The sequence below is a fragment of the Taurulus bubalis genome (assembly GCF_910589615.1).
Source record: "Taurulus bubalis genome assembly, chromosome: 1".
NCBI classification, from domain to species: Eukaryota; Metazoa; Chordata; class Actinopteri; order Perciformes; family Cottidae; genus Taurulus; species Taurulus bubalis.
In genome coordinates, this window is record NC_136589.1 from 6,277,564 (window position 1) to 6,303,730 (window position 26,167).

Consider the following 26,167-nt stretch of genomic DNA (forward strand, 5'->3'; position numbering starts at 1 on the left):
TTGTTTGAATGAATTTACTTTCAGCTTTTTAAATTAGAACGTAGTTGAGAGCGGACAGAGTGGATAGAATGCAACAACCAATATTCAACCAAATCCTTCCTGCAAAGACACATTTAGCTACCATCACATTGGCCTACTATTCACTTTCTGCACATTCTTATCTGGTAAGATTTGCATATCGCCATCGAACTCCCCCCCCTTCTTTTTTTTAACATTGCTACCATCATCAAGTTCAACATTTCATATATAGAAAGGGGAGTCTTCATGGAAACAAACCACATTAATAAATGTACCACCATTTGTATCTTTTCATTTTTTTCTTTTTCAAAATCAAATCAAAAAACATTCATAGAAATGGGGATTTCATGCATACTTGGGAGGTTCACAAAGTATAGGATGTAGTACTACATTGTTTTATATCTAGGTAAAACCAGGTGGCACATTTACAGTTATCGGCCTGTTTTGTGAATAATCCCCAAGTTTCAATGATCTTGCACATTTGAACAGGTAGAGAGAAACTTGAACCTCGGTCACACTGGAGTTGTGTATAATGTGATCGTGTGTTATCGGATCAATGCCAAACATGAATTGCTCATTTGCGATGTGTTAAGTCTCGGATGTGGCAGAAAGAGGTATTTTAAGTAGCTAAGTGTGGTTAAAACCGTAAGATGTTTTTCAACATGTCTGGAGAGAAAATATATCATACGCAACACCAGTATGAACAAGGTCCAAAAAGTTGTTTTTGTTTTTTAAAATATGCCAGTCGAGGGCAGGTGAGTCTGCATCGCCATTATGCCCTCTTGTGCTTGTTATTATGAAATAGTTAGGGATAAACTAAACAAACAATAATAGAAAATAGAAAAGGCTGACATAAATGGTGTGCAAGATTCCTTTCTCCTTCTATAATATCAATAAAATACTCATTGTCATCAACAGCATCATCATTATCACCACAGTTTTTTAAATAATAAAACAGTAAAAACTTAGAAAACAAAAATATTTTCTTCTTAAGACGTGGACTGAACAGAACAAAGAGCTGCAACACTGGGCTGACTGAGTCTATCGGTGCACAGAGAGGACCACAACACCAAACTCAGCACGAATGTCCGTCCATCTCTCAATTCATCGTTTAGTATATTTTTCATCCTCTGTTTGAGTTCGTCAGTCCTTTAATCTTCCTTCAAGCATCATTCTGCTCTCATTCTGCTCCCCTGTCTCATCAACCCCTCTCTCTGTTTCTCTCTTCCATTTTCGCTGTCCAGCAGACTCAAATGTTGGCACAACATCTCTGCAACTTGCATCGTGAGGTCACAGAAACATTGAGAGAACATTCCCCTGGTCCTCGTGTCTGTGCATCTGCATGTCCGTCCTCCTCTTGCTCTCCTCCTACTGTTGCTCAGATGAGATTAGGATGTACCGATTCTGCCGATTTCTTGTCTGATGGCTGCAACAAAAAAAACACGTTTTAGAGAATGAAAATATTCAGCAGCAACAACTTCGCACCCATACTTTGCCAATTATGTATTTGTTTGTATCAAATGTTTAAACACATTGAAATTGCAATGAATGATTACTGGTTTTGACAAGCTTCCTTTTTTTTTATTACTCAAACTACTGCAGTAGCAGCCAGTGAGTCATAAAAACACTGAGTGAGAAAAGCTGCTGATGCAACTGGCCTGGAGCCGGTCCTGCCAGCTGCCATGGCCCTGCTTTCTCCTCCCACTGCCCCTGGGATGCCCCTCCTCTCTACCTCCTTCTGCTTAATGGATCGTGGCTATCTGGATCATGGACCATGCCTACTACTCATTATATGAATAATTTCTGTCACATTCATTGAATGTGCTGTAACTCCGTTACGTTATTCATTCTGGCCACATGACATCTACTGCTTCTGTCCATCCGGGGAGAGGGATCCTCCTCTGTTGCTCTCCCTCAGGTTTCTTCCCCTTTTTTCCCTGTGAAAGGGTTTTTACTATCTTTATTGGGGGAGTTTTTCCTGATCCGATGTGAGGTCCCGGGACAGGGATGTCATGTGTGCAGATTGTAAAGCCCTCCGAGGCAAACTTGTATTTGTGATGTTGGGCTATAGAAAATAAACTGAATTGAATTGAATTGAAAAAAGATTAACGATTAAACATGCATTGTGCTTCCGGATACAACAATGAACTTTGCTTACCATTTATGATTTCATCTTTCACTTTATGCAACTCACGTACAACTTCATCCAAAATTTCCTGCAAAACAAGACCTTCTTGTGAGTTCAACAACAGAGAGTTAGTACAACAGTTCATCTAAAAAGGACAAACCCATGTGATCCCTTACTTTAATTAAACACATGTCAATGATACCAACCTGTTTCATTCTGTCAAATTCTGTGTCTGATTCACTAGTGCTGCCGATGGGTCTCACTCTGCCACACACAAAAATAAACTGCAGATGAGAATTACACACTCGCCCACATATTCAAGGATTACGTCCTGTTAAATGTATTTTTTGTTAACGTAACCACAGTTTAGACAATTCTTCTTAAATCAATATTTAATTTTTGTTACTTGTATCAGTGCTTAAAATACAAAGGATGATATTTATGTTTAAAAACCCCAGTGGTTAATTCTAGAGGTTTTCTATTTCATATTCATACACAGTCCCTTTACTCCTCTTATCTACAGACCTGGACACCAGCGAGGACTTGTCTGCCGAGTTGGACCGTTCCCATGGCTTCTTCAGAGCATCTGGAAAAGAGAAAAGAATAAATAACATTAAAACAAACAACTCTGAAACAGTAAGCTGTAATGCAGAGCAGAATATATCTTAAAACCTGTAGTTTTACCGGACTAATGTATCTTTGCTATGCAATAATTGGTGTTGAGTAATAACTAATTGTAACAGAGTTTTGTAATTTAACTACAAATATTACAGTAACTGAGAAGAAAATTGTAATGTCTGTTACTAATCAAAATGTTAGTGATTACAAAGCGGTTACATCTGAATATATTTATATTGGCAAACTATTCATAAAAGTTTGACAGTAGTCAGTGTTGAATAATGGTTACACTGCCCTGTTTAAGTGAATGTTTTTAGGACTTTTCAGCGTAATTTCCCAGTTTAAAGTATTTGTTAGAAAAGTAATTAAAAAGTAATCAAATGCAACGAATTACATGAATTAAAAATAGTTATATTACTAGTAATCTAACTAGTAATCTGTAAACTATTACATTCCTAAAATAACCTTCCCAACACCGACACTAATCGGGTGAGATGTTTGTGTCGTACCTGTTGAGTTCTGCTGACCCGGCCCTCTACCACCAGAGTCGTCCTGCAGGAGGGAGAGAAATTAATGATCACGACACAATTGTAAATAAACTTTACTGTACGTTTCCCAATAACGTTAAATTCAAGATCACATTTTGAAGGAATAGTTCAATAATTAAGGAAAGCTAGCCTTCCTCTGTCAGAATTTGAGAAGTCATTTGCTGGACTATTTCTGTGTGGAAATAAATTGTGTAGCACATGACCCCCATGACAACTCCAACATGAGTGATTTTGTTTCCTCTGGGCAGAGACAGGCTAGCTGTTTGCTGCTGGCTCCAGCGTCACATTCAACAGACATATGGCATCAATCTTCTCATCTCACACTAACATGAACAATTTGCCAAAATGTTGAACTATTTCTGGTAAAAGACTTACTTCATCAGGTTTCTCTGAAGCTTTCCGTCTGTGAGAGGGAGAAATGAGTAAATGAGCAAAAAGTGAGATAAACATACACATTTCAGTAACTGGTACAGCAATATTGAGACGTGCATTACAAACCAGTAAAAGAGCTGATTTCCTTTCTAAGATAAACATTTACTGCAAGTAAAGCAGAACCAGGAAGTTCAATATGACTGAGAGAACAGGTATTTTTACATATTTCATATCTCGTTCATGATCAACTAAAGGCAAAGGTGACGTGTGTTTGTGTAGCTGTTTCACCTGCGAGCTAGTAAGGCATTCATCTCCTGCATTAGTCCCTCCCCACCCCCTCCACTGCCACCACTAGACCGGTTGGAGTCACTTTTGCCACTAGACCCGGGCGGACTGCTCTCATCCTGAAAAACACATAATAAAATGGGTTGCCGTTTTATTGCGGTGGGGATGAATGCGCTCTTTGTCTCCTTCACCCTCACAATCTTGCAAATAAGATGGCTTCAACAATGAACTACTGATAACAAAAAACCAGAAGGACTGGATCTGTATCTCCTGAGCTAGCTTTAGCCATGGAGGCTCACCCTTTGCACTTTACGTAGTTTGGCTCCAGCCAGTGCTGCAGCCAGTCCTGAGGGTTGCTGGGCACCGGGCGGACCCCCTGGAGGCCCTCCACCAGTAGGTAGTGGAGGGGGCATGGGTGGGGGCACCGCCATTGGGGGTGGTGGACCCGGTGGCGGTGGACCCGGTGGCGGTGGGGGGGCTGGAGGACCCGCCATGGGTGCTGGAACTGTTGCTGGAGGAGGCGCCACAGAAAGCATAGATGGGTGACCTGCAGAGACAGGGGGGCCTGGGAGGGGCACAATTCAATATTAGTTAATGCTATATGGGTTGGTTGACCTTTTTTACCCCTTGGAAGGTTGTAAGAAGACCGTCTGTTGAATGATATATGTATATATGTATAACTAACACCTAACAACTGCTTACAAGATAGCTGGCCACTGGGCCTCATTTGTGCAAAAAATGGAAATGATGGAACTTGAAGAATTCCCGGGGAGTGTGATATTGGTTGTTTGGTAAATTGGCTAATTATATACAGTTAAATAACGTTTTTTTATATATATATTTTTTTTTTTCACTTTACAGGCAGCCATTGATTACATTTAATTTGAGTGTGTTATGAAAGTTACATTATTGTCTCAGGGTGATACAGTTGCAAATGGGTTCAGTTTTGAAAACTCCACCTTGGTTGTTCAGTAACTGCATGTGGGAACCACAAATATCTGAACTATGCACACTATCCCTTTACAACGAAGTCTGCAACATCGCTTGTGAAAGTGACTGCGGCAGCCAAATAAAACAATAAAAACGAATCCTTGGATGTAATGATGAGAAGAGCTTTTAGAACTGCCTGTAACTGAGTAACCATGTGACAATAATGTTACTTTGCCAATGAAATAAGGTGTGACGGACAGATCAAACACAGTGTGTAATGAACTGTAATGAATCCAATTTGATCTGCTTTCACAGTCCGAATAGATCTCACCAGAGAACATAGGTGAAAAAAACAGTGCGGTTTTGAGTGGAGGTGGACTATTGTTGTATTGCGTGCATATGATACACGTGTGTTTTTCATGCTCTCATGAGGCATTGTTGTTGAGGTGCATGTGAAAATAAACTCCCTGACACGTGACCCACCTCACAGACACACATACTCACATTCACACACACACTCACACATATACACACATACATATACACACACAAGTATCATCCCACTGCTGAGAGACTACCTCCTCCTCTCTCCTCCTCATACTTACTGCTGCTGAACATGGGGGTCTGCTGGGGGACTGGGGAGGGGGTCTTCTTGGGCGAGCCCCCGTCAGACATGGCAGTGTAAGAGGGGGGCGAGGAGGAGGAGGAGGAGGAAGTGTTGGTGGGGGGCTGGGCCTGCTGGTGGTACACCTGTTGCTGTTGTTGTTGCGGATGCAGTTGCTGCTGAGGGTGGAAGGTGGATGGGTATTGGGGCAGGTGGATGGGGGCGGTGCCTGGGGCTGTCTGACCTATCAGAGAAGGCAGGGGGACGGGCTCGCAGTACTGCGGGGTGAGTGGCAGATGCTGAGAATGAGGAGAGTAGGGGCCGTCTGGCTGGCCGTTGGAGTGAGGGTGGGGCTGGTGCTGGGGCTGGTGTTGGGGGTACTGGTGATGGCCCGTCACAACGTTTGGGTCAAGAGGTGGGGGCTTCATTCTAGTGCTCAGAGGTGGGAGGGGGTGAGCCAAAGGGAGTGCGGGCTGTTGCGGTTGTTGCGGTTGTTGGGGATGTTGGGGATGTTGGGGATGTTGGGGTTGTTGGGGCTGTTGGGGCAAACTCTGCTTCACAGGCATGGCCATCATAACTGGAGGGGAAGCGGAAGGGGCCATTTGGGCGTACATTTGCTGCAAATGGGAGGCGGACCAGGTGCCGTGTTTTGGGGGGAGCGTGATGTCTTGTTGCTGCAGTTGTTGTTGAAGGTGTAGGTGGCGGGCTGCTGTGGGAGGAGACAGGGGTATATGACGGACCTGTCGGCCCAGGGTGGTCACTCCTGCCCCGACTGGGGAAAAGGCTGAGGCGAGTGAGGTGGAGAGCTGGGAGGAGAGCTGGGCTCTCTCCCTAGCAGCCCCCACCTCTTTCTCCTGAGAGGGAGAGGAGGAGGCGGTGGAGGGAGGAGAGGAGGAGGAGGCCACACGGACGTAGGAGGGTGGCAGTGTGCTAGCTCTGTACTGTCTGTACTCAGGAGGGGTGTTTGGGTGGGTGGGAGGAGTGGACACTTTATATTGGAGAGTGGAAACGACTGTGACGGGCAGAGAGAGAAAGACAGAGAGAGGAGAGACAGGAAGAGGAGATGCAGACGAAGAGGAGGACGAAGGAGGGCAACAAACAAAGGAAAACAGAAAAGAGAAAAACGTGAGAAGAATGAAAAGCAAACAACTGAGCAACCAAGCAAGTAAAGATGAGAAAATCAGGAGCAATTCAAAAAACGGAAGCCAATAGCAAATAAGAAATAATCAAAATATCTATAACAAAATAATATATAAAAGAACAAGCAGCAGAATGCAACATGACTGAGCCATGATCAGAAAGCATATGGCACTCCCCCCCCAACAGTAGCTGGAAGAAAGAGATGGCAGTAGAGCATGTTGCAGGGACAGGGGGTAACTGGTATCGCCACCGACAGCAGGGACAGAGGAGGATGTTGAAGTCTGAATGTATATTTAAGGGGCAGACTTGAACATTTATATGTGCGCATGGATAAAAAAAGCATAAGGGCATACAGACTGGGGAGTAGTGATTGAAACTATAAGGCAGGAAACACCAACACAAACCACACTGGGAAAGACTGTTTACCTAAGGATCCTATTGTATCAGGGTCTGGAATCACTGGTATTTAGTAATAATAAAACCACCTATTTAATGTAACGTGTGGTCTGCCTGAGCAAACACTGATAACTTACCTCATGAAAACAAAACACACGAAAAATACACAAAGCAGAGCAAATATCATTTGCTCCTTAGCGAGGTGGTTTACTGACAGCTGAAGTGTGCGCATGATTTTTTTTTATCTAAAAAGCTTGTGTAGCTAGGAGAATATCATATGCAGCCCTCGATTCATTTCGGTCGCCAGAGCCGGTTGTGTGAGTGAGTGTGTGTGTGTGTGTTTATATAGCTGGGTGTGGGTGTTTGCTTTAGCCTCACCTGATCCCGACGTTCGTCGCTCCCTCTCCTTGTGCGCCTGCATCTGATGTTGCTCCATCATCCTATGAAGCGGAAGCATGTCACTGCTTTTTGGTTTCAATAAACTAAGCCTGATTTGTAGTTGTGTGTAGTCGCTGTCCTTCCATTAAGATCTTTAAGAAGGGGTTTGATAGGGATCATAGTGCCACAGACTTAGAAGAAGCAGCAGATAGCAGCAGCAAAGAGGACGAAGACGCTTTGTTTTGAATTTTCATCTAAAGTGTCTTCTTCCATTCGCTCAGAATCTTAATATCATAAGTATTACTTCTCTGTGCAACGACAGCTTTATGTGCGCTCATGTATACAGCAGATATAAATTGTACCTTCTCTGTGCCTCGCTTTCCTCTGAGGAGGGCCCATTTTGGCGTTGGACGACTGGACCTGAAAGACACAAAAGGGAGAAGAAAAAAAAAAATCAACCACGGAAAAACAAAGCAGTCTTTCAATCAATCCACACATCAGTCATCATCTGTACTACAAATTAATATATGCATCATAGCCACAGCTCTCCTTGTATGTTATAATGTCTTTTAAATCTTTTACTTTTTTTAATAATTATAGTGCTAAAACAGTTAATAGACAAAAATCGTGAGGTCATTGATTAAGCATATGCATGTTTTATCATTGTAAACCGAATATGTTTGTTGGTTAACAAAAGCAACCGTGTGCAAATTGCAATGGTCAACATAAATAACATGCTGATATTTGACGGATGGCTCGTCATTAAATGCAAGTTTCTATGTTGCGTGTCAACACCCAGTCAAGTCCTCCTATCCCTTTAAACCTTCTCTCATTCGCTTCATTTATTCTCCTAGGGCGACTGTGGCTCAGTGGTGAGCAGGGTCGTCCTTCAATCCAGAGGATCGGCGGCTCGATCCCTGGCTCCGCTAGCCCATGTTGTTGTGTCCTTGAGCAAGACACTTAACGCTAAATTGCTCCTGTAGCTGCGCCTACGCTGTTTGAATGGTTGATAATCCTGATGTGGCACCTTGCATGGTAGCTCCTCTCATCAGTGTGTGAATGATGTCATGTAGTGTTAAAGCGCTTTGAGTGGTCAGAAGACTAGAAAAGCGTTGTACGGGTCCTTCCTGCTCTTTTTTTGTCTTCTCTCCCTTCAATATTATGCAGCTGTAGTTTGTTATATTTTAAATGTTCCTATTTTAAAGCATGAAAATGCACGAGTAGCTTAGTTTTTGAAAACTATATTCTGCGCCTTTATAGTCAGTCCCTCTATCCCTTTGCAACATGTAGATGTGTTGTGCCTCTCCTTCTGTTTTCACTGTAGGATTTAGATCAGATGTAAACATGTGTGTAACATCTCTGTCTTTGTAAAAATATGTGTGAGACCACTCATGAGTAATCATGAGACACATTTCCATCTGTAAACAAGCCCTCAAAATGATCATCGTTTTAAATAAAATAGTCCCAGTAGCAAGAGCAAGAAGAGACGCTGTGTTTACTGAATAACCAGACCACAGCAGGCCTCATGTGAGGAACTGTGACTTTGCCCCGGAGAGCCAACAAACTCTTTATAATGTTATTTGCTCAACATGTTGCCAGCCACAGGAAATTAAAGTCTAAACCTCAGCAGGAAAGCCTCTAAGCGAGAGGAAGAAACTGAAATATATAACAGGGGAATATCATGTAAATACATCTAACTTACTTTAAGTGGACAAAATACATGGGATTGGTGAGCAATACAGTTCTGTCAACAAAAGATAACTTATCAGCATTGAAGTCACTCTGTCAACATTGTTTAGAGAAGTTGCCAAATTATCAGCATCTTTATTTAGCATCTCAGTTAAGCACTTTGCTTGTTGACCAACTACAGGCCGTCTTCAGCCCCCCCGCTGAGTGACGAAGTTAGAGCCTCATTCTGGGACGGCTATTAACGGGGAGCAACAGGCACAGCACTTATCATATTTCACCAGAATACCAGTCATTAAACTTCAACGCCCGATGTGACATCAAGGACACCCATGGGTGATATTTCCAGTCGCTGTGTCTGGAGCACAGGTGGGTGGGGCGTCAGGGGCAGAGCTGTGGCTTCAAACGGTAGTTTGAAAAGCTCTGTATGGATCTCAGCGAGGAGTGTGAAGTGAATTGTTAGACCCTTGTTGTACCAAATGTAATGCTCGCCTTTTAATTGACTCTTTTGTGTTTTTGGATTCCATGAAATTTTGCAGCAAACGTGTCCTTTTAGGGCACGATTATGAAGGGTTTTGGCTAAAATATGACTCCTTTTGTTAACTTTTATGCAGGTTAGTGTATTGAAAGTAGTTGACAGGAAACTGACAAGCTAATAACAATAAAATACAAATGTTATATATCCACACACTACAAAGGGAAATAGTTCCAGTCCACTGAGACAAATGTGCATTCTCAGCTATAAAAACTAAATTGACTTGGCTCCAAACTCTCATCGTGTGCATTTTGTTTTCTTTCCTCAGGCAGTAACAGGCTAAATAAGATAACTGCAGGTATCACTTGCTGATAATGACATACTTCAATTTATTCTGCCTCAGCTGACCTGGTTAATGGATTTGTTTTGGTGCTATAACGAGAGGCGCGGAAAAAAGAAGTGACACCTGGAAGACGTCTTGTTTGCTTTGCCCCTCGAGCTCTACTTGTTAGCTCATGGTAATTATACGCTCTGCTGCCAAAGCTGCACATTAAATTGAGCAAATATTCTGAGCAGGACACTGAAATAATAACTGTTTACTTTGATCAGTCTTCATTAAGCTCTCTAGATCAGCAATCCGGATCTTGAAGAAGCTTTCATATCACAATGAATGTGAAGCTAAATAGGAGTTGATACTAATATTCTGTGACACCTTACAAGCTTTGTAAATACAGGCCTTCTGTTTAAGTATCAGCATGCCCCTCTCCCTTTATTATGTTTGCACCCGCAGCTATATTTGTTGCAGAAACATAAATATACAAATACAGGAAAAACTATTTGCAGCATGCACCTGCAGCCTCTCTGGTCAGCAACTTCTGCATTAATTATTCAGGTGAAACTTCAGAGATTCACTCTTAAAACACAATGTACCTTTCTGCAGACATGCACGCAGTAGACGTGAAGGAGACAATTATCACCCCGTGTGGTGCTGTCCTGCATGTGTATCCGTGCATAAGTGTGTTTCTACTGCTGACGTGGTGCATGGTCTACGTCGCCCGCTGTTGCCATGGTGAAGGGAGAACAGGAAGCCCAGTGGGAGGAGAGGGCCTGATCAGACTTGTATGCATTTTATGGGTGCTTAGGAGACCAATGTATGTGTGTAGTTGTATTAATATGTGATTAAAGGAAAATCAATTATTACTCCTTCTTGCACTCCCCGCAATCTTTCTTTAAACACTCACAAGGTCACACAATTAAAAAATGATGGATTACTAACGTCAGGCTCCCCAGAAGCAGCATGAATGAAACACAAACAAACGGATGGGCAGAATCACTTTGCCAAAGTGTTATCTGACTTTTATTCTGATTCGTCTCTGGATTCTGCTCTGTGGATGTTACCCATGGTTACTGAGATATAAACTACCATTCTTCATTAAAGAATCGCTTGCTGTGAGCAGATTCATTGTTGATCTCTACAAAGCATTTTCAGGCTCCCCTTCCCTGTCAGGCGTGTACAAAACAATCATTTAAAAAAACGCTTTTTCTTCTCTTCAATATATCAATATAACAGTTACAGGCTAATTTAAATAGAAAGGTTTTGCTACTAAAAGTTCCACAGCAACAAAGGTTGAGAACCATTGTTTTCTAATTCAACAATGCATTGTATTTCTTAAGTTTATTAGTCTGTTCATGTAAAATCTTAATCTAAAAAGTAGAAAAAAGTAGAGGTGTAAATAGAACAATATTTCCAGCTCAAATGTTGCGAAGAAAAAGTATACAAGTAGCATAAAATGGAAGTACTCCAGTGAAGTAAATGTACCACCAAATTGCACCATTGTAAGCAACACAATGCATGATTACCAATTCCCCCAAATAAACAATCTCTTCTTCATTGTGAGAAAATAACTGAAGCTCAACTTCATGCACACGTTCCTCTCTACCTGGACACTTACTGAGGAGGATGATGGCTGAAGAAACCCTTCTGAGGACACCAGGTGAAATCTCTGGAGGCAGCATGATTTTTCCACAGCTTACTACTTTTTATGTAACTACGCTACTTCTTCCAGCAAGAAGCAGCATAAACAATGTACTTAAGTCAAAACGTTTGCCGTGCATGACGAGGCCCATGATCCCACATCCAAATGCACCCAAAAAAAGAACGGCTGCTATGTGAGCACGGTGGGCTACGACATTAAGGCTCCACATTGGGATATTTTAGCCACCACTGGGAGGGTCACAAGGATGGGATGACACCGCAGTTAAACACTCACAGATATTCTCTCTCAATATCTTATGCACACACACACGCGCACACACACACACACACACACACACACACACACACACACACACACACACACACACACACACACACACACACACACTTATAAGTAGCTTGTAACTAGAGCTGGTCAGACGGTATTCAGTAAACCAAGAGTAGACGCGAGTTTGGCTTCAAATTTGCTGTCAATGTATATATTTTTTTAAATACATGTCTTTAATCACATGCTGTACTAAGTTATGTTTTAATCTTAAAAGCACTGAAGATGAATGTATTGAAATGAAGATTTAAACGCATGTTTAAATGAAGACACATTTCAGTCAGTAATAAACCAGCTGCTGATATTACTGTTATTGTTTGGTGTGGTGTGCAGAGTGCATGCAGTACATGGTATTAACCAGCAGAGGTTAGTACAGCTTAGTTAAGTAGGTACACTTCATAGGGTTTGTATATTGCAGTGCATTGAATTAATGTGGACATGTTGTCAACAATTTAGATTATTGTGTTGTTTGAATGTATTGCTGCAATATTGCCTGTACAGCCTGTAGTTTCACAGGGTAGAGTTTGATGATGAAGTATCCATTGATAAAGACCGTCTCCGTAGTCAAAACAAACTGAAAACACACGACTATGTGGATTATTTGCTTGTGGTTACCTGACATTCCTATGAGAGCAAAAATAGATTTAAACTGTTCACAGATGACGGTTCAAGTCAGCAAGTCGTAATTTGAACCAAACGGCAGGTTTCCAACACCAGCTTATGATTCAAGAACCTCAACCTCTCATTTCTCTACTGTGACAAGCTATTTCATTAAAAGCTTTCTCAGAAAAACCTCACTGCCTGCACGGAAGTCAAATACAAATGTGGACCTCACTATAAAAAGGTAACTTTATAATGGCATAGATTAAGTGTGGTTGAAATAGAAAACAAATGGATTTAAAGCATATATTGTGACTCCGTACCTCCGCAGTCAGGTGAGCTGAGGACGTTGAGGGCGAACAGCATGGCGTTGGAGAAAGTGGTGGCCTCCTCCTTACTGGCAAAGTTCAGCCCATAAACCTGGCGGGCGTCACGCCACTGATGGAAGGTTGGGGTGGCCTGATTGTATTTCAGTCCCTTCACTATGGAGTAGTTGATCACCACCTTCAGAAGGGGAAGGACAATTAAGCTGTGCATTAAAATGTTACGTAGATTTGATAATTACGTTGATGCGCATCTCGTCACTCGTCACAAGGAACACATTTCACTCAATGTACGCATACGTTCCAATCCATTGAGAAAGGGGGAAGAAACACATTTTATTGTAATACAACCTCAAAACATAAGGGCTCAACCGTTAAATAATTCCAAATGGAAAACCTGTGAAAACTGTCATTCATTTGCTAAAAGTAAAGTCACATAAGAGTTTTCGTGGTGACGAGTTTCCAACTCTGAAACTCTGATATATCCAACTCTATGTAGGTGCCTGAAAACAACAAATATGAAAGCCTCACATCAGTCAAAGACCATGTAATTGAATCCCAATAGCTCTGAAATCAGTGCATCAGAAATATTCATTTATTTCTTGCGCGTCTCACCTGCTGGTCCTGCAGTTTGACGCCCACCACTCTGAAGGTGTTGTTGGCAGTGTTGTGGTAGATGTTGATGCGACTGAAGCCCTGCTGCCCGGGCTTGATGGGCACCCACTTCTTACTGGCATCGTCATAGACCATCACAGAGGCCCGCGCCTGGCAGATACTCTGTTCACTGATGGAAGAGAGAGAGGACACAAGAAGAGTCCCGGTAAATATTGTGACATTGTTCTGCGAATGTGGAGAGAAACAGAGAGATCAACTTGATTTCATCGAAAGAGGCTTTCATGAGAAACTAAGTTGAGCAATGAAAGCTAATAGGTCGGAAAATAACTGAGTGGGCACCGGGAAGGATTCAGTTCCCAATAGTAGAGAAGATTAGATTATAGAGATGCTTCACTGCCCTCTGACTGTTGACCAGAATAGTGTAAATGTGATGGAGGTCTATGAAGTGAAACCAATGAATCAGACTCAGTGTATAATCATCTGGTTAGTTGAGGGGTCCCTGAGGAGCCACACCTTTCTGCAGTCACCACATTAGGAGTAACACACTGCCACTGTAGATGCCTGACATCAGTGTGTGTGCCGAGGAGAGGGTGGGTTGCCATTTTTAAAAGCTATAAAGACGACCTCAACCTTAAACCGAACTCTGGAAAAGTTGGCCTTTACTGTGGTGTGGTGGCACCAGTACAGCACATGAAGAAGTGTTTAGAGGCATCACTGCAGACGGCTGTGTGTAATGTGTCGGGTAATAATACACTGTGTTAAAAACCCCAGTGTTTGATCAGCAAACGTATCGCCAGCTGGAGGCTCAATTGGTAAAAAAACAACAAATGAAAAGTGACACACAAGGACACAGATACGAGGACGCATTAAACAATTGTGTTCACAACCACAGAGCTGAAAGGGAATTCCTTCACTAAAAAGACACATGGCCATTGACTTATGTGGCAAATTCACAAATCACATCACAAGAATGACCACATACCATGCGTGTCATGTGACTGCTGTTGTGACCTTAGCACCGTATGCGCCTGAAGGTGAACACACATCACGGCAGGTGGAGAGGAGACGAGGACCTGCAGAGGTGAGGTTCACTCGCAGAACCCGTGAAGTGACTAAACGCTTCTCTAATTTTCACTTTCAACACCTCAGCTCTGCGTCAGTCCTCACATTAGCAGCCTGATGGAGTGAGGGCCAAGAAAAGCAAACTGAAGAGCTTTGTTGATGTGTTCACTGGCTGTCGAGTTATTCCAGAAACTTAATCTCTGCAATAGTTCATGTAAGGTGACATGTAAATTCAGACATTGCAGCAGCAAAAGGAAATATGATCATGTGGAAAAAGAGCCGGACTATAAGCGGGCAGCTTCACAGAATGTGTTAGGGCTGTAAATAACATTCATTATCTGCCAATTATTTTCTTAATCAACCAATAAATAGTTTAATCTATGAAATGCCATAAAGTAGTGAAACAACATCGGTCACGACTTTAGAGCCCAAAATGATGTCTTCAAATTTCTTGATTTGTCTGACCAACACTTGAAAAAAAAACAAAGATAGTTAATTACTATCATACATCGAATGTACATATAATGTACTAGGTTGTGTCTCCTTGATCAACAAATTGATTAACTGACTAATTGTTGCAGCTTTAACATTTTAAATGTCATATAACTGGATATAGTTGTCTTGTTATTTAGTACAATTCCAAAAAGGAAAAAGTATTGAGTGCTATAGACTCCTTACTAAACAATAATACTTGAGCATTGGGAATGACACACTGGACATGCCTGACCCTGTTAGAGAGGTTTCCCAGCAGCAACACAGTATAAGTTATGAGGCCGAAAGAAAAAAAGCCAGAATTTGTGACAAGAACCAAAAGTATGATTCATTGTTCTAATTGTCGAGAGCCAGAAGTGAATGAGCTTACACAGTGTAATGGTATACCACTAGCAATTTAGTACAATTACATTCACATTAATGAGGAAGCAGAAACATGAGGTTGTCTTTCACAGCGACTATCAGGTGCTGGGATTTGTTTCCAAGTCCCCGAGGACGGCAGTAACATTCAAAAGCCAACATGTGACCACCCCTCTTCTGAAAAACCTTTCCTTTGAGGCGCAATAATCTGCAGGAGGAAGACAACCGACACCTGAGAGACCCCCCCCCCCCCCCCCCCCCCCCCCCCCCCCCCCCCCCCCCCTCCGACCGATCACATGGTTCAGTCCCAGCCGGCTTCCTCTCGCTTGTCCTGTCCATCATCTGCTCTTCAGTTCCATTACGGTCGTCTGAATGGCCTCAAATAACTCAGTGAAGAGATGGTGTTGCTTCTATTGGCTTCGTTTGAACCCTGAATACCTGAAGTTTACTCTTGGAGTGTATTTTGAATGAATTCCCATCAAATCGACAGTACAAGGTAGAATATTCAGAATAAAAACACGTTACGTGTTTTTTAAATTTTAATCGAAAAATCTTTCCATGATGACAACATCAGAGTTGAATAACCTGTTTGACACGTAAAGAGGTTTATTTCCGTGCTACGGTATCGGACGGAAACTCTGAGAATAAACTGCATGGTGATGTCATGTCGTTCCTCAGGGAGAAGCCTTAAAGCTCACTTGACAGATGGATTTCAGCAACTACTCCCCCGATTATAACCTCCCTGCCTCTGTCAAATATCCATCATTCCACACTGCACAACTGCTGTCTGGTTAACCAGCAGCAATATCATATCAAAGCTATCACAACACAATGTATTCATGACAATGATTTGAGCAGAGAGGCATTGTGTAGACGGTTAAATGTCACAAGGCAGTAAGACAAAAGTAAATCTCGATGTAGATGCTGATCTTAGCTGGAAAATGGTTACACAATAAATTTCCTCCACCCAGGGACAAACAGGAACTCCTAAATCAAACAGGAAACCCATTTGTCTTTTACACAAACAGATGTGAACGCAAAGCTCCTCAAATACATTCAAAAATGTAATCGGATCTCAACAAATCACAAAAATCCTGTTTTCACAGCTCTGACACTGACTGACCCTAATGCAAATGTAAGCTTACTCCTACAAGATACGGAAATACAAATAATAAACAATTGTCCTTTCCTGTGGAAATAATAATCAATTTCATTACTGAGGCTGCAGGATATGGAAATCTGAAAAGTTCACTGCCTCGACATTTGAGGAGAACCTCCCATTCGGAATGCAAAACCATGAGCAATAACTACAGACATCATGTTTCCTACATCTCTAAATAAGTTGAACAGACTCTCTAATCACATAACTAACACTCCTCTCCACTTCAGAGACCCAACAGACCACCAGAGGCTCTCTGGGAAAAGACAGGGAGGGAAAGAGGGAGGTGGCTGCATCTCTGAGATGGATCTTCTTACAAAAACAGGCCCTATTTCTGGAGCAGTTTGGGCCAGAGGGATGGAGTGCCTCCAGCTTGAAGCTGACTGATTTAGTTCTTAGTACGTATTAGTTCTTTAGTTCTTTAGTACGTATTAGAGTGCGTTGTCAATCAACACATCATGGGATGTAGATCTAAGTGAGACCACTTCTCCTGAACTGAAGCGCTGAGCTACTTCTTCACAGAGCAGCTAAGCTAATTTCTCACCACTTCTGACAGTGTGCTAAATGCTTCTGTGTGTACTTACTGAGGGCGGTGCACTGTCATAGGTCAGATGACAAAGAGGAGACAAGGCACAATAGGGCACATGATAGCTGCTTCACATCACAGCTGCTGCAACTGACTAAAACATAGAAATGCAATCCAGTTTTAGGGCCAACGCTTCATACTTGTTGGATTTTCAGCTGTAAAAAAGGGCTGACTGATGACAGAGATGAGAGGCAAAGGAAACTAGGCGACGATGTGTTTATGACCAAAGGATAGCGGGTGATAATCTGAAAAAGGTCAGCTATTGCTGAACATCACAATCAGTGACATTAAAATAACATGATGAACCAAACTGAATGTTCATAACAGGATGAACTAAAGGTCAAATTAAAAGGACAAGAAAACATGATTTTAAAGATATGAACTACAAAAAAAGACAATTTTTTTTCCGTGATAAGATTAGTTATTGATGACGAGACAGAAATTCATCCTTCAGTCTTCATCCGGCTATAGATCGTTTTCACAGCAGACATTTTGACTTGTCAAAGCAGGAAGGGAAAACATGAACTGACCCGGTAGTGAGAATCCACAATACCAATGCACTGGAACTGATTAAGTTGCAACTTAAAGTAAACTAATAAAACCTAAACAATGAGTTAATTTAAAAAAAGACACAAAAAAGCTTCGTAGAGCTGATGGGAACTGCAGAGTCAGGTGGTATTTCTCAGCGGGTTCATCACCACATGTGACCTCTTTGTTAATATAAATATATTGATTACAGCCGCTCTAAGCAGTTGAGAGCTGGAATACACTACAGCTGATCATTGGCCGCTTCAATCCTTTCAGGATTAAAGCCTGCTTGTATTTTCCCCTCTTGTGAATTCTATAGACTACATCTTTAAAAATGCATAAGCACTTCCCCACTACCAGCTCATAAATATAAAAAGAGACATACTGTATGTTTCTCATAGCACGCTAACAGGCTAATCAGAGCACAGGGTTGTTTCTTTGCTATTAGCTGACAATATATTTGTATTGTTGCATAAAAAAATGCATGTATTCTGAATTTAATGTGGTAGTCTGGTTCTTAAAAAGCATCACATTAACTTGATGTAGCCCACAGCTCTTATCATTTCACCTTGTTTTTGTTGGACTTAGCAGATTTCTCAGTTGAAGGCTGAATAACATTCACCTCAAAAGGCAGCCCGAGAAGAAAGAAAGACGAGGAGCTCAGAGAGAGAAAGAGATGAGAAGAGGGTATAGAGAAAAACAAGAGCAGAGAGGATATGAAGGCTTCTGCCACACTGAGCGCTTCCTCATGTCAAGTAAGCCTCATAGGCGAGTGGTGAAAAGGAGGCCACATTCCCAGGCTTTTGAATTAAGCACTTCCCTGAACACATGGTAAGACATATGTGCCCCTCCCTCACCTCACCCTCCTCCACACAAATCCCATTCACTCACTCACTCACACACACAAAGTGTCACGGCTGTGTGTTTTCAGTCCATTAACAGACATTCCACGTGCTGGAATACTGCCTGTCTACTATAGTTTCATGTCTCCATCATTATTAGCTCAGTAGATGTATTTAAGCTGGGGAAGTGTTTCCTTGGCACACTGAGAGAGTGGGTCGGGGTGGTGTGGTGTATGTGGCATTCTCTCTAGGTAGCACCCGAGGGCAGAGCGTCTGTTATTATGGCAATTAGCTATTGTCGCTCGGGTAATTGTGTCACCCCGCTGGTTCACAGTGGAAGGCACCCGAACCGGCTCGAACAAATGCTGACTCATTCAACACATCCTTGCACGGTCGGCTTGTGACAGCATTTTAGATTTGTTGATGAAATTGAAATGTTAAATACACGACCAGAGGCTTCCAAAGCTGTGGAGAAGAGCTGAACCATCGATACAGAAGTGGTGCAGTAGTAAATCCTTGAATTTTACTTGACTGGTGCAACTAGATTAGCTTTGCTCTTGTGGTCATGCAGCAGCTCCACTCAAACAAGGTCAACTATTTTTTCAAAGATAAAAGAATGATCTAATTGCACATTGCATTTCTGTATGTTTTTAGTATTTTGGGGGCCATGTTATCGCTTTCTGTGACAGTACAGAGATGAGAGGAAACTACATAAAACAAAGGTCATATGCCACAGGAGGCCTCGCCATTTCTGTGCTCTAGTTAGTTGATCAGTTTTCTCTATTAATAAAGATACAACCACTTCCTGTGTGTCTGTGTACTGTAGACACAGCAGCAGAGAAGTTGCAAAACAGTTATTGTTGGGTTTTGCGCGATAACTATTTTTCAATAAGTAATGCTTTGATGAGATCACATATAGTCTGTGTTGGAGAAGTTGCATTTCCTTAACACAGTAAGCTGTAAGCTACTAAATACAATAGACGTCCAGCTAAACCAGGCCAATGGAAGAGTTTCATTTTCAAACTGCATGCGGAAACAGAAAGGAAGCTTTTCCGAGATCCTTTGGCAGTGAATCAGAGTTGGAAAATGAAAAAAAATCCTCCAAAAACCAAACCTTTTTGCTTGAAATAATATGCCTTTAGAGGCACCGTCTGCATATAAATCTGGTTCATTATACGGGAGCTATCAGTGAGTTATCAGTGAGTTATCAGGGAGTTCTGGCACACACCATGTAACCAGCTTTATTAATAATCTTTCATGTCTCATCTCAACTAGCTAATTGGGAAAAATGAACGGCTAAAATAATGAGAGGAGAACTGATAGTTTGATAGATGCAAAACAAAATATAATGTTTTTCATCTGTCACATCAGATTTACAGACAAAACAAAACCTGATTATTTACTGCAACTTAGAGGTGCAGCAGTCGATCTGCACAGCTGGTGACAACCTCACATAACCAATTCATCAATTCATTTCATGCTAATTAAGTAGCTTAAAAAAAACTCATAACCTCCTGTACAATTAACGCAAGCTGAGAGAGACTAAAGCATCCGGAGAGGCTTCCTGTGCAGCAGGAGTAATAATTACATCGTTTTATGCATCCCTGGTCGGTGCTGCAGATAATAGAGACATGCAGTCAGTGGCAGGGAGGGTTTATAACTCAATCTGAGGTTTGGTAAACAAACAATGGCATCCTCAGGTAGATGTGTTAATCTCAGCACAGCAATATGCTGCCAAATCTGACTATTTGGGTTTATCCTGGACACAATAGGAGATGATAACCGTCCCAATAACCTTTCGGTCTACCGTGAAATGTAAAGCAAAAACAGCTTCAACTCATAGCCTCTTCTTGCTGAGAGTGAGGGCTCTATAATGTCCTGCCACTCTTATTCAACAGGAACAGAAATACTTAATTATACACCCACACACAGTATATGATGGTACCCATACTGTACGCACACAACAATTACAGTCACTGATATTTTTAGTGAAGGGCCTTAATAGGGCAACAGAAACAGACATAAACATGTTTGTCATTTTATACTTGTAAACCTCACTGACATAATCTTAAAACCAAATCTGTCTTAATTTGCATTTTTCGTATACTTTAACTTGCTATTTTAGAAATAGTGCGTTACCACTGACAAGTATAGGCAAAATGCAGTACACTGTGAGCACCCGGACGGATGCCCTTACAACCATGTTTGAACATTTTAATTGGTCCTCATAAAGATAGCAATACCAGCGTGCTCACACACCCACATTGATTGATTACTGTGCATGGATTTGGTGAGTTGTCTGTTATTATTCTGTCACCATGATGATTATAGCCTCCTGGGCATTTAAGGGCACAGCAAAGCTGCCCCGCCTGTGTATAGTATAGATGGGGGTGTATACGTTTATAGTATGACTGCCTGTGTGTGTGTGTGAGTGTGTGTTGGGGTCCAGCTGACGGAGGGAAGAAGTCTAACTACTTGGATTAGAGACAGAGCCTGGCAGGCAGATCATTACCTCACTGCAGTCTTAAATCTAAATTAACTGGGACTTAACTCTCGTACAAGACCTCTAATCTGCTCCATGGGGAAAGTACTGTTAACGGGCCCACGAAGGGAACGAAGCCTGCGGGAACTAAAAGCAGCACAAGCCAACTTTATTGCTGAGAAAGAGTGTGAAGATTGTTCATTTGTAAGTGAGCAAACTAAACGCAGTTAGCTTGTTTGAAAGAAACAGCAAGAAGCGGCATCAAGGCCAGATTTCAAGGCTTGAAGTTTAATTGCTGCTTGGGATGTAACACTTGCTCCTGAACTACAGTATATGGAACACAGTAATTAAAACTACAGACGAGACACTTGCAGTCATATAGGGTTATTATTAAAGTCCTGTCTTCAGTTACATTGTCTTTTGTTATTTTAGTTTTTTGTTGGTCAAGCCACCACTTTGATCAATATTTAATGAACTATAGGTCGGATTGCCTTGACATTTGGTACAAAGACTGATATCCCCCTGAGGATGAATTGTATAGTATCCTTAACATTTTCTCCAGTGCCATCATTTGCGAAAAATCTCCCACCAGCTGCACTTTGCTAAATAGAAGATAATAGCAAGCTTACACGCTAAAGATGTGGTGAACCTGGTAATTATACCTGCTCGTCATCAGCATGTTGCCGTTGTGAGAATGTTGCCTAGTCTTGATGCTAAGCTAAGCTAAGTGGCTGCTGTTACATATCTACTGTGGTAGCAGTAGATATTGGAGAGTGGTAGCAATTCTCATTTAACTCTCAGTAACAAAGCAAATAAGCAACAAAAATAGGTAAATTATGTATACTACATTTTTTAAGGCAATGCAACAACTATAGTAAAATCAGCATGAAAAACAAAATCACTACGTGCAATTGTTCAGCTGCTAACAACTTACAACTTGACTACACTCAAAAGAGTGCAACAATGACCTACTTTCTTTCATACAAAGCCCCATTCTACATTGTATTTCTACTGTAATTATGGATATGTATGAGATGTTCTATGTGGGGTATTAATATTGAACATTGAAGCAATGTCCTTTCATAGTCACCACAATAGTGAGGATTCGATACTTTCAAATTAAGCTTTAAGGGCATAAACTATCTCCATCTCCTCCACTAATGCATCACATTTCCACTAACTATTATATACAGCAGTTCAGATTCTCATAATCTATGCAGCATCATCCAAGCGGCAACATGTCCAGATTGTGATAACTGTACTAAGCCATAGTGTGTTTATCTAACCCCTGACTCAATGATACGCAACTACTGTGTAATACTGCAGAAAGAGCTACAATTAAGCCCCAAAGAGGAGAGGGGGAGAGAGACAAAGATAGAGAGCGAGAGAGAGAGAGAGAGAGACAGGCAAAAAAAGAGACAGAGAAAGACAAAAATAGAGAGAGACAAAGAGAGATAGAGAGAGACAGGGGCAGAAAGCGAGAGAGCAGAGTAATGGTATTAATGCAAACCGCATTAATGTACTTAGACAAAAAAAGAGGGACAGAAAGAGAGACAAAGAAAGAGACAGGGACAGACACAAAGAGAGAGAGAGAGAGAGAGAGAGAGACAAAGAAAAACAAGAGAGAGAGAGAGAGCGAGAGAGAGCGACAAAGAAAGACAAAGAGAGAGAGAGAGACAAAGAGACAGGGACAGAAAGCAAGAGAGCAGAGTAATGGTATTAATGCAAACCGCATTAATGTACTTATGTTCTTAGCTAAACGTCCCAGTTGTGTGCTAAAAGCTCAACCTCATGCCGTGATGTATCAGTTTGCGGTGGTGCTGAATTTACTTCACACACAACACAGTGCCTGAGTATGCGTGACCTATATTCAGCATTTTCTTGACTGTGTGATGGAAATGTGGTACAATATGTACGAAAATACATTTTAGCGACCGATTACTAGGCGTACCGAACAAAACATGAAAGAATAGTCAGCCACATGCATGTTCACTAAAATACACTGAATATTTGTCGACGATATAGTACATTTACTTAATAGTGTCATTCTGTTCTTCCGTGTTGTATTTCTGTTACTGCCACTGTGGTTTGGGGGATAAAGATAACAACCTGTATCATGGCGTGTGCAGCTTTTTTTCTTCTGAAATATCAATTGAAAAGAGGCTTATAGATAACAGGAAAGGAATGTCTCACGTTTTTTGTCTAATCCATTGAATTACATATCTGAAAACTTCTTCGGTATATATCAATGTATCTCCCTATTTTGTAAATAAGACACCGTTGTGCTAATTCTGGTGTAATACCGAATCCACAGTGAAAGTCTTGCTTACGTTTATATATATATATATATATATATATATATATATATATATAAATAAACACGTTTGCAATTTGTCTTTCGTTTGTCTAGAAAATTCTAAATGAACATTTTAGTCAAACTGTTCTTTGTTGTTGTGCTAGCAATAGTAATGGAAGTTAGATTTGGTTCAGAGCTATGGAATTTTAATAATCCATCTTTGCTCAATACATCTTCGCCTTTCTTCCCCCCAAGTGTGCAGAGACTACAGTTTTTTAACCTAAAAAGATATTTGTTATTTTATCAGCCATGGGACGAAGGTATTTATCGGCGAGCGGTTTGGGCTGAAATAGGTCAAAATATCCCTAAAAATGAACAATGTTTTTTTCTGAAATCTACAAAAAATGAAATGTGAAGTAATAAAGTGTGATTTAGTTTGTTTGTTATTGTATCTGGATATCTGAAGCAGGCTAAAGTCCCCATGCTGCCTCCAAAGGGTTTAAGGCAGGTTCTGGTGTCCCGCAAGTTCAGATTAGTTTTAAGCAGCAGCTGCACAAACTGTACACATAAAACCTCATTGTCCTTTATTTTTAAACCCCCCATTCTCTCCCTCATGATAATAAGACAGCCAACAGTGTTGCTTGATCCTACTTCTCTTTTGGGACAGCAGCGGCGACCAAACCTCCCTCCTCTCTCCTCCTCCTCATCAATCCGGCCAGCAGAAAACAGAGGAAAAAGGAGAAGGGCACTGGCCCGAAAGACTGCCATTTTAGCCAGAAGCCATGCTGTCTTCAATACTTGTGTGAATTAAACATGTATGGAGCGCTTAGAGCACTGCTATTCAGAGATGCTCTATGTGAGGCTGCCGAGTGTTGAGAATAAAGGAGCTGCTCGGTGTTCGCACAGTGGGCTGCATCTCTCTGGCAGCATCTCTGGCTTTGACTGAAAAGATGCAATCGGGCGGGAGAAAAGAAAGAAAAAGAGGATCATCAAAACTGATCAGTCACAACTTCTGACACTTAACTCCAACAAAGAGCAGTTTTTGTTGTAGTTTTGTGCCAAATAAAATGTTTCCATGCACACAATAACGAATCCAAAATAACCTAAATTCTCTAAACAACATTTTTTTTAGGCCAGATTAAGATTACAGATTAGTATTTTGGCTGTGATTAAACAACAGGGAAAGATTTGTCCATCTGTGTTTCTTGCACACAATGATCGAACCAAAATACCAGACAAGTGTTTGTATCCTGAATCACAACTCTCTCCATTTCAGTCACCACAAAATGTTTCCATCTCCCTTTTCTTTTTGTTTACTTGCTGCCTTTGACATTTCACTTCCATCACTCATCCCTGACATATTCTGGAAGTAGAAACGACCACACACACACACAAGTGTCGGTACAAACCTGGCGGCGATGTGGCTGTAAAACAACCCTGAGTCACTGACACTCTGGGGGAGGCAGTAACGAAGCACTTGGAGCCGATGTATGTCCATTTTGGTAAACAGGAAAACAACAGCAGCAGCGCTTTGTCTATGGCAAGAACTCCCTCCTGTGCTGCTCCGCTACCTTGAACAACTGGAACTCATTACTCTGCTGAGAGCCTGACACATCAATTACAAAAATAAAACAAAAACATCCACTTTAAAAACATCCCTCAGATCTGGATTTGTGTACTGCTGCATTTGCTATGATGATATATCCAGCAACAAAGAGATGACTGAGGGACAGACTGCCAGAGATGAAGTCACTGACCAGCCTGTTGTCTGACAGATGAGTGTGTGTGTGTGTGAGATTGAACCTCTGTGCTATTGTCATACTGTCAGCCCAAGGGAGATTACCTCATATCCCTCTCAACCAGCATTTACCCCCCTCCACACACACAAATATTTAGTGAGTGTGTGTGTGTGGGGGGGGGGGGAGGGACTAGAGCCTGCTGTTGCACTAGCCCCCTAGTATTAAGCACAGCCTGCATGAGCAACCAGCGGTCCATACTGTGGCCAGCTTCTATCGATTGGTTGCGATGCCCCTCGCCTCAGAGGACTCATGTAGTGGGTGAATTTGTGCAACACACATTAACTGGAAGAGGTGTTCGTGCTAAATGCTCATTAACATCCACTGAGTAATTGACTTACTCAAACGCTCAATCAGAATTTGACGCACAAGAGAACGATTTTGGAAGTCATCAGATGTATCGTTGGCTACAGGGATTTGTCCCGACTGTGGACCAGATTAATTAAAAACAGAAGTAGTCGCTGTAGTTTGTTTTGAGCGCTGAGGCTCTTCGGTCAGTCCACCACTTTGTTCCAGAGTGAAATATCTATTGGATGGACGCAATCATGCCATGACACATATCTATGTATTGATGTGCCCTGACTTTTCCTCCAGCGCCACCATGAGGTTAAAATGTGTCTAAACCTATTGAATAAATTGCTATGAAGTTTGGTGAAACCCATGACTTCATTTAGCACCACCACCATGTTATAATTTAGCTCCAAGCGCCTTAGTACAATCTAACAGAGCAGCTGATGTGTCTCTGTAAACTTCTTTATTGATATCGATATGAGCTTAATTCAGTTGCGTTTGGGCTGTAATCAAAACACCACATGGAATACTGGAATCAGAGTTGTCTCTTAAAACTAGAAGTGATGTTTCTTCCTCTGGCAACGACCAGAACATGATCAGATACAATGAATATGATCAAAATATGCAATACATACACCCATTAAGGCAACACACACACACACAGACAGAGTCCCAGGACTGACAGTAATCCAGTGTGAGGATGAAAGAACATTACTTTTTGAACTTTGACCTCTTTGGTTCACTGGCCTCCACTCCAACAGCTGCCCTCATACGCCGCAGTGACAGCAAACAACACAGACCGCCATGGGGCGTGACAGCACAAGATGCCACTCGTG

At 41.7% G+C, this 26,167-nt stretch overlaps 1 protein-coding gene across 1 annotated transcript; it reads right to left on the reverse strand.

Annotated features, from left to right (window-relative positions):
- evla (Enah/Vasp-like a) lies at window positions 1-24,742 on the reverse strand (the record flags this gene model as incomplete). The annotated part of the gene is made up of 14 exons (XM_079228504.1): window positions 1-1,444; window positions 2,177-2,234; window positions 2,353-2,410; window positions 2,672-2,732; window positions 3,274-3,316; window positions 3,688-3,715; window positions 3,973-4,088; window positions 4,269-4,534; window positions 5,505-6,515; window positions 7,418-7,479; window positions 7,780-7,837; window positions 12,823-13,003; window positions 13,438-13,606; window positions 24,654-24,742. 14 exons carry the CDS (start codon window positions 24,740-24,742, stop codon window positions 1,407-1,409), a joined length of 2,238 nt encoding a protein of 745 aa, XP_079084630.1. The 3' UTR covers window positions 1-1,406.
- Between the last annotated feature and the right edge of the window lie 1,425 nt (window positions 24,743-26,167).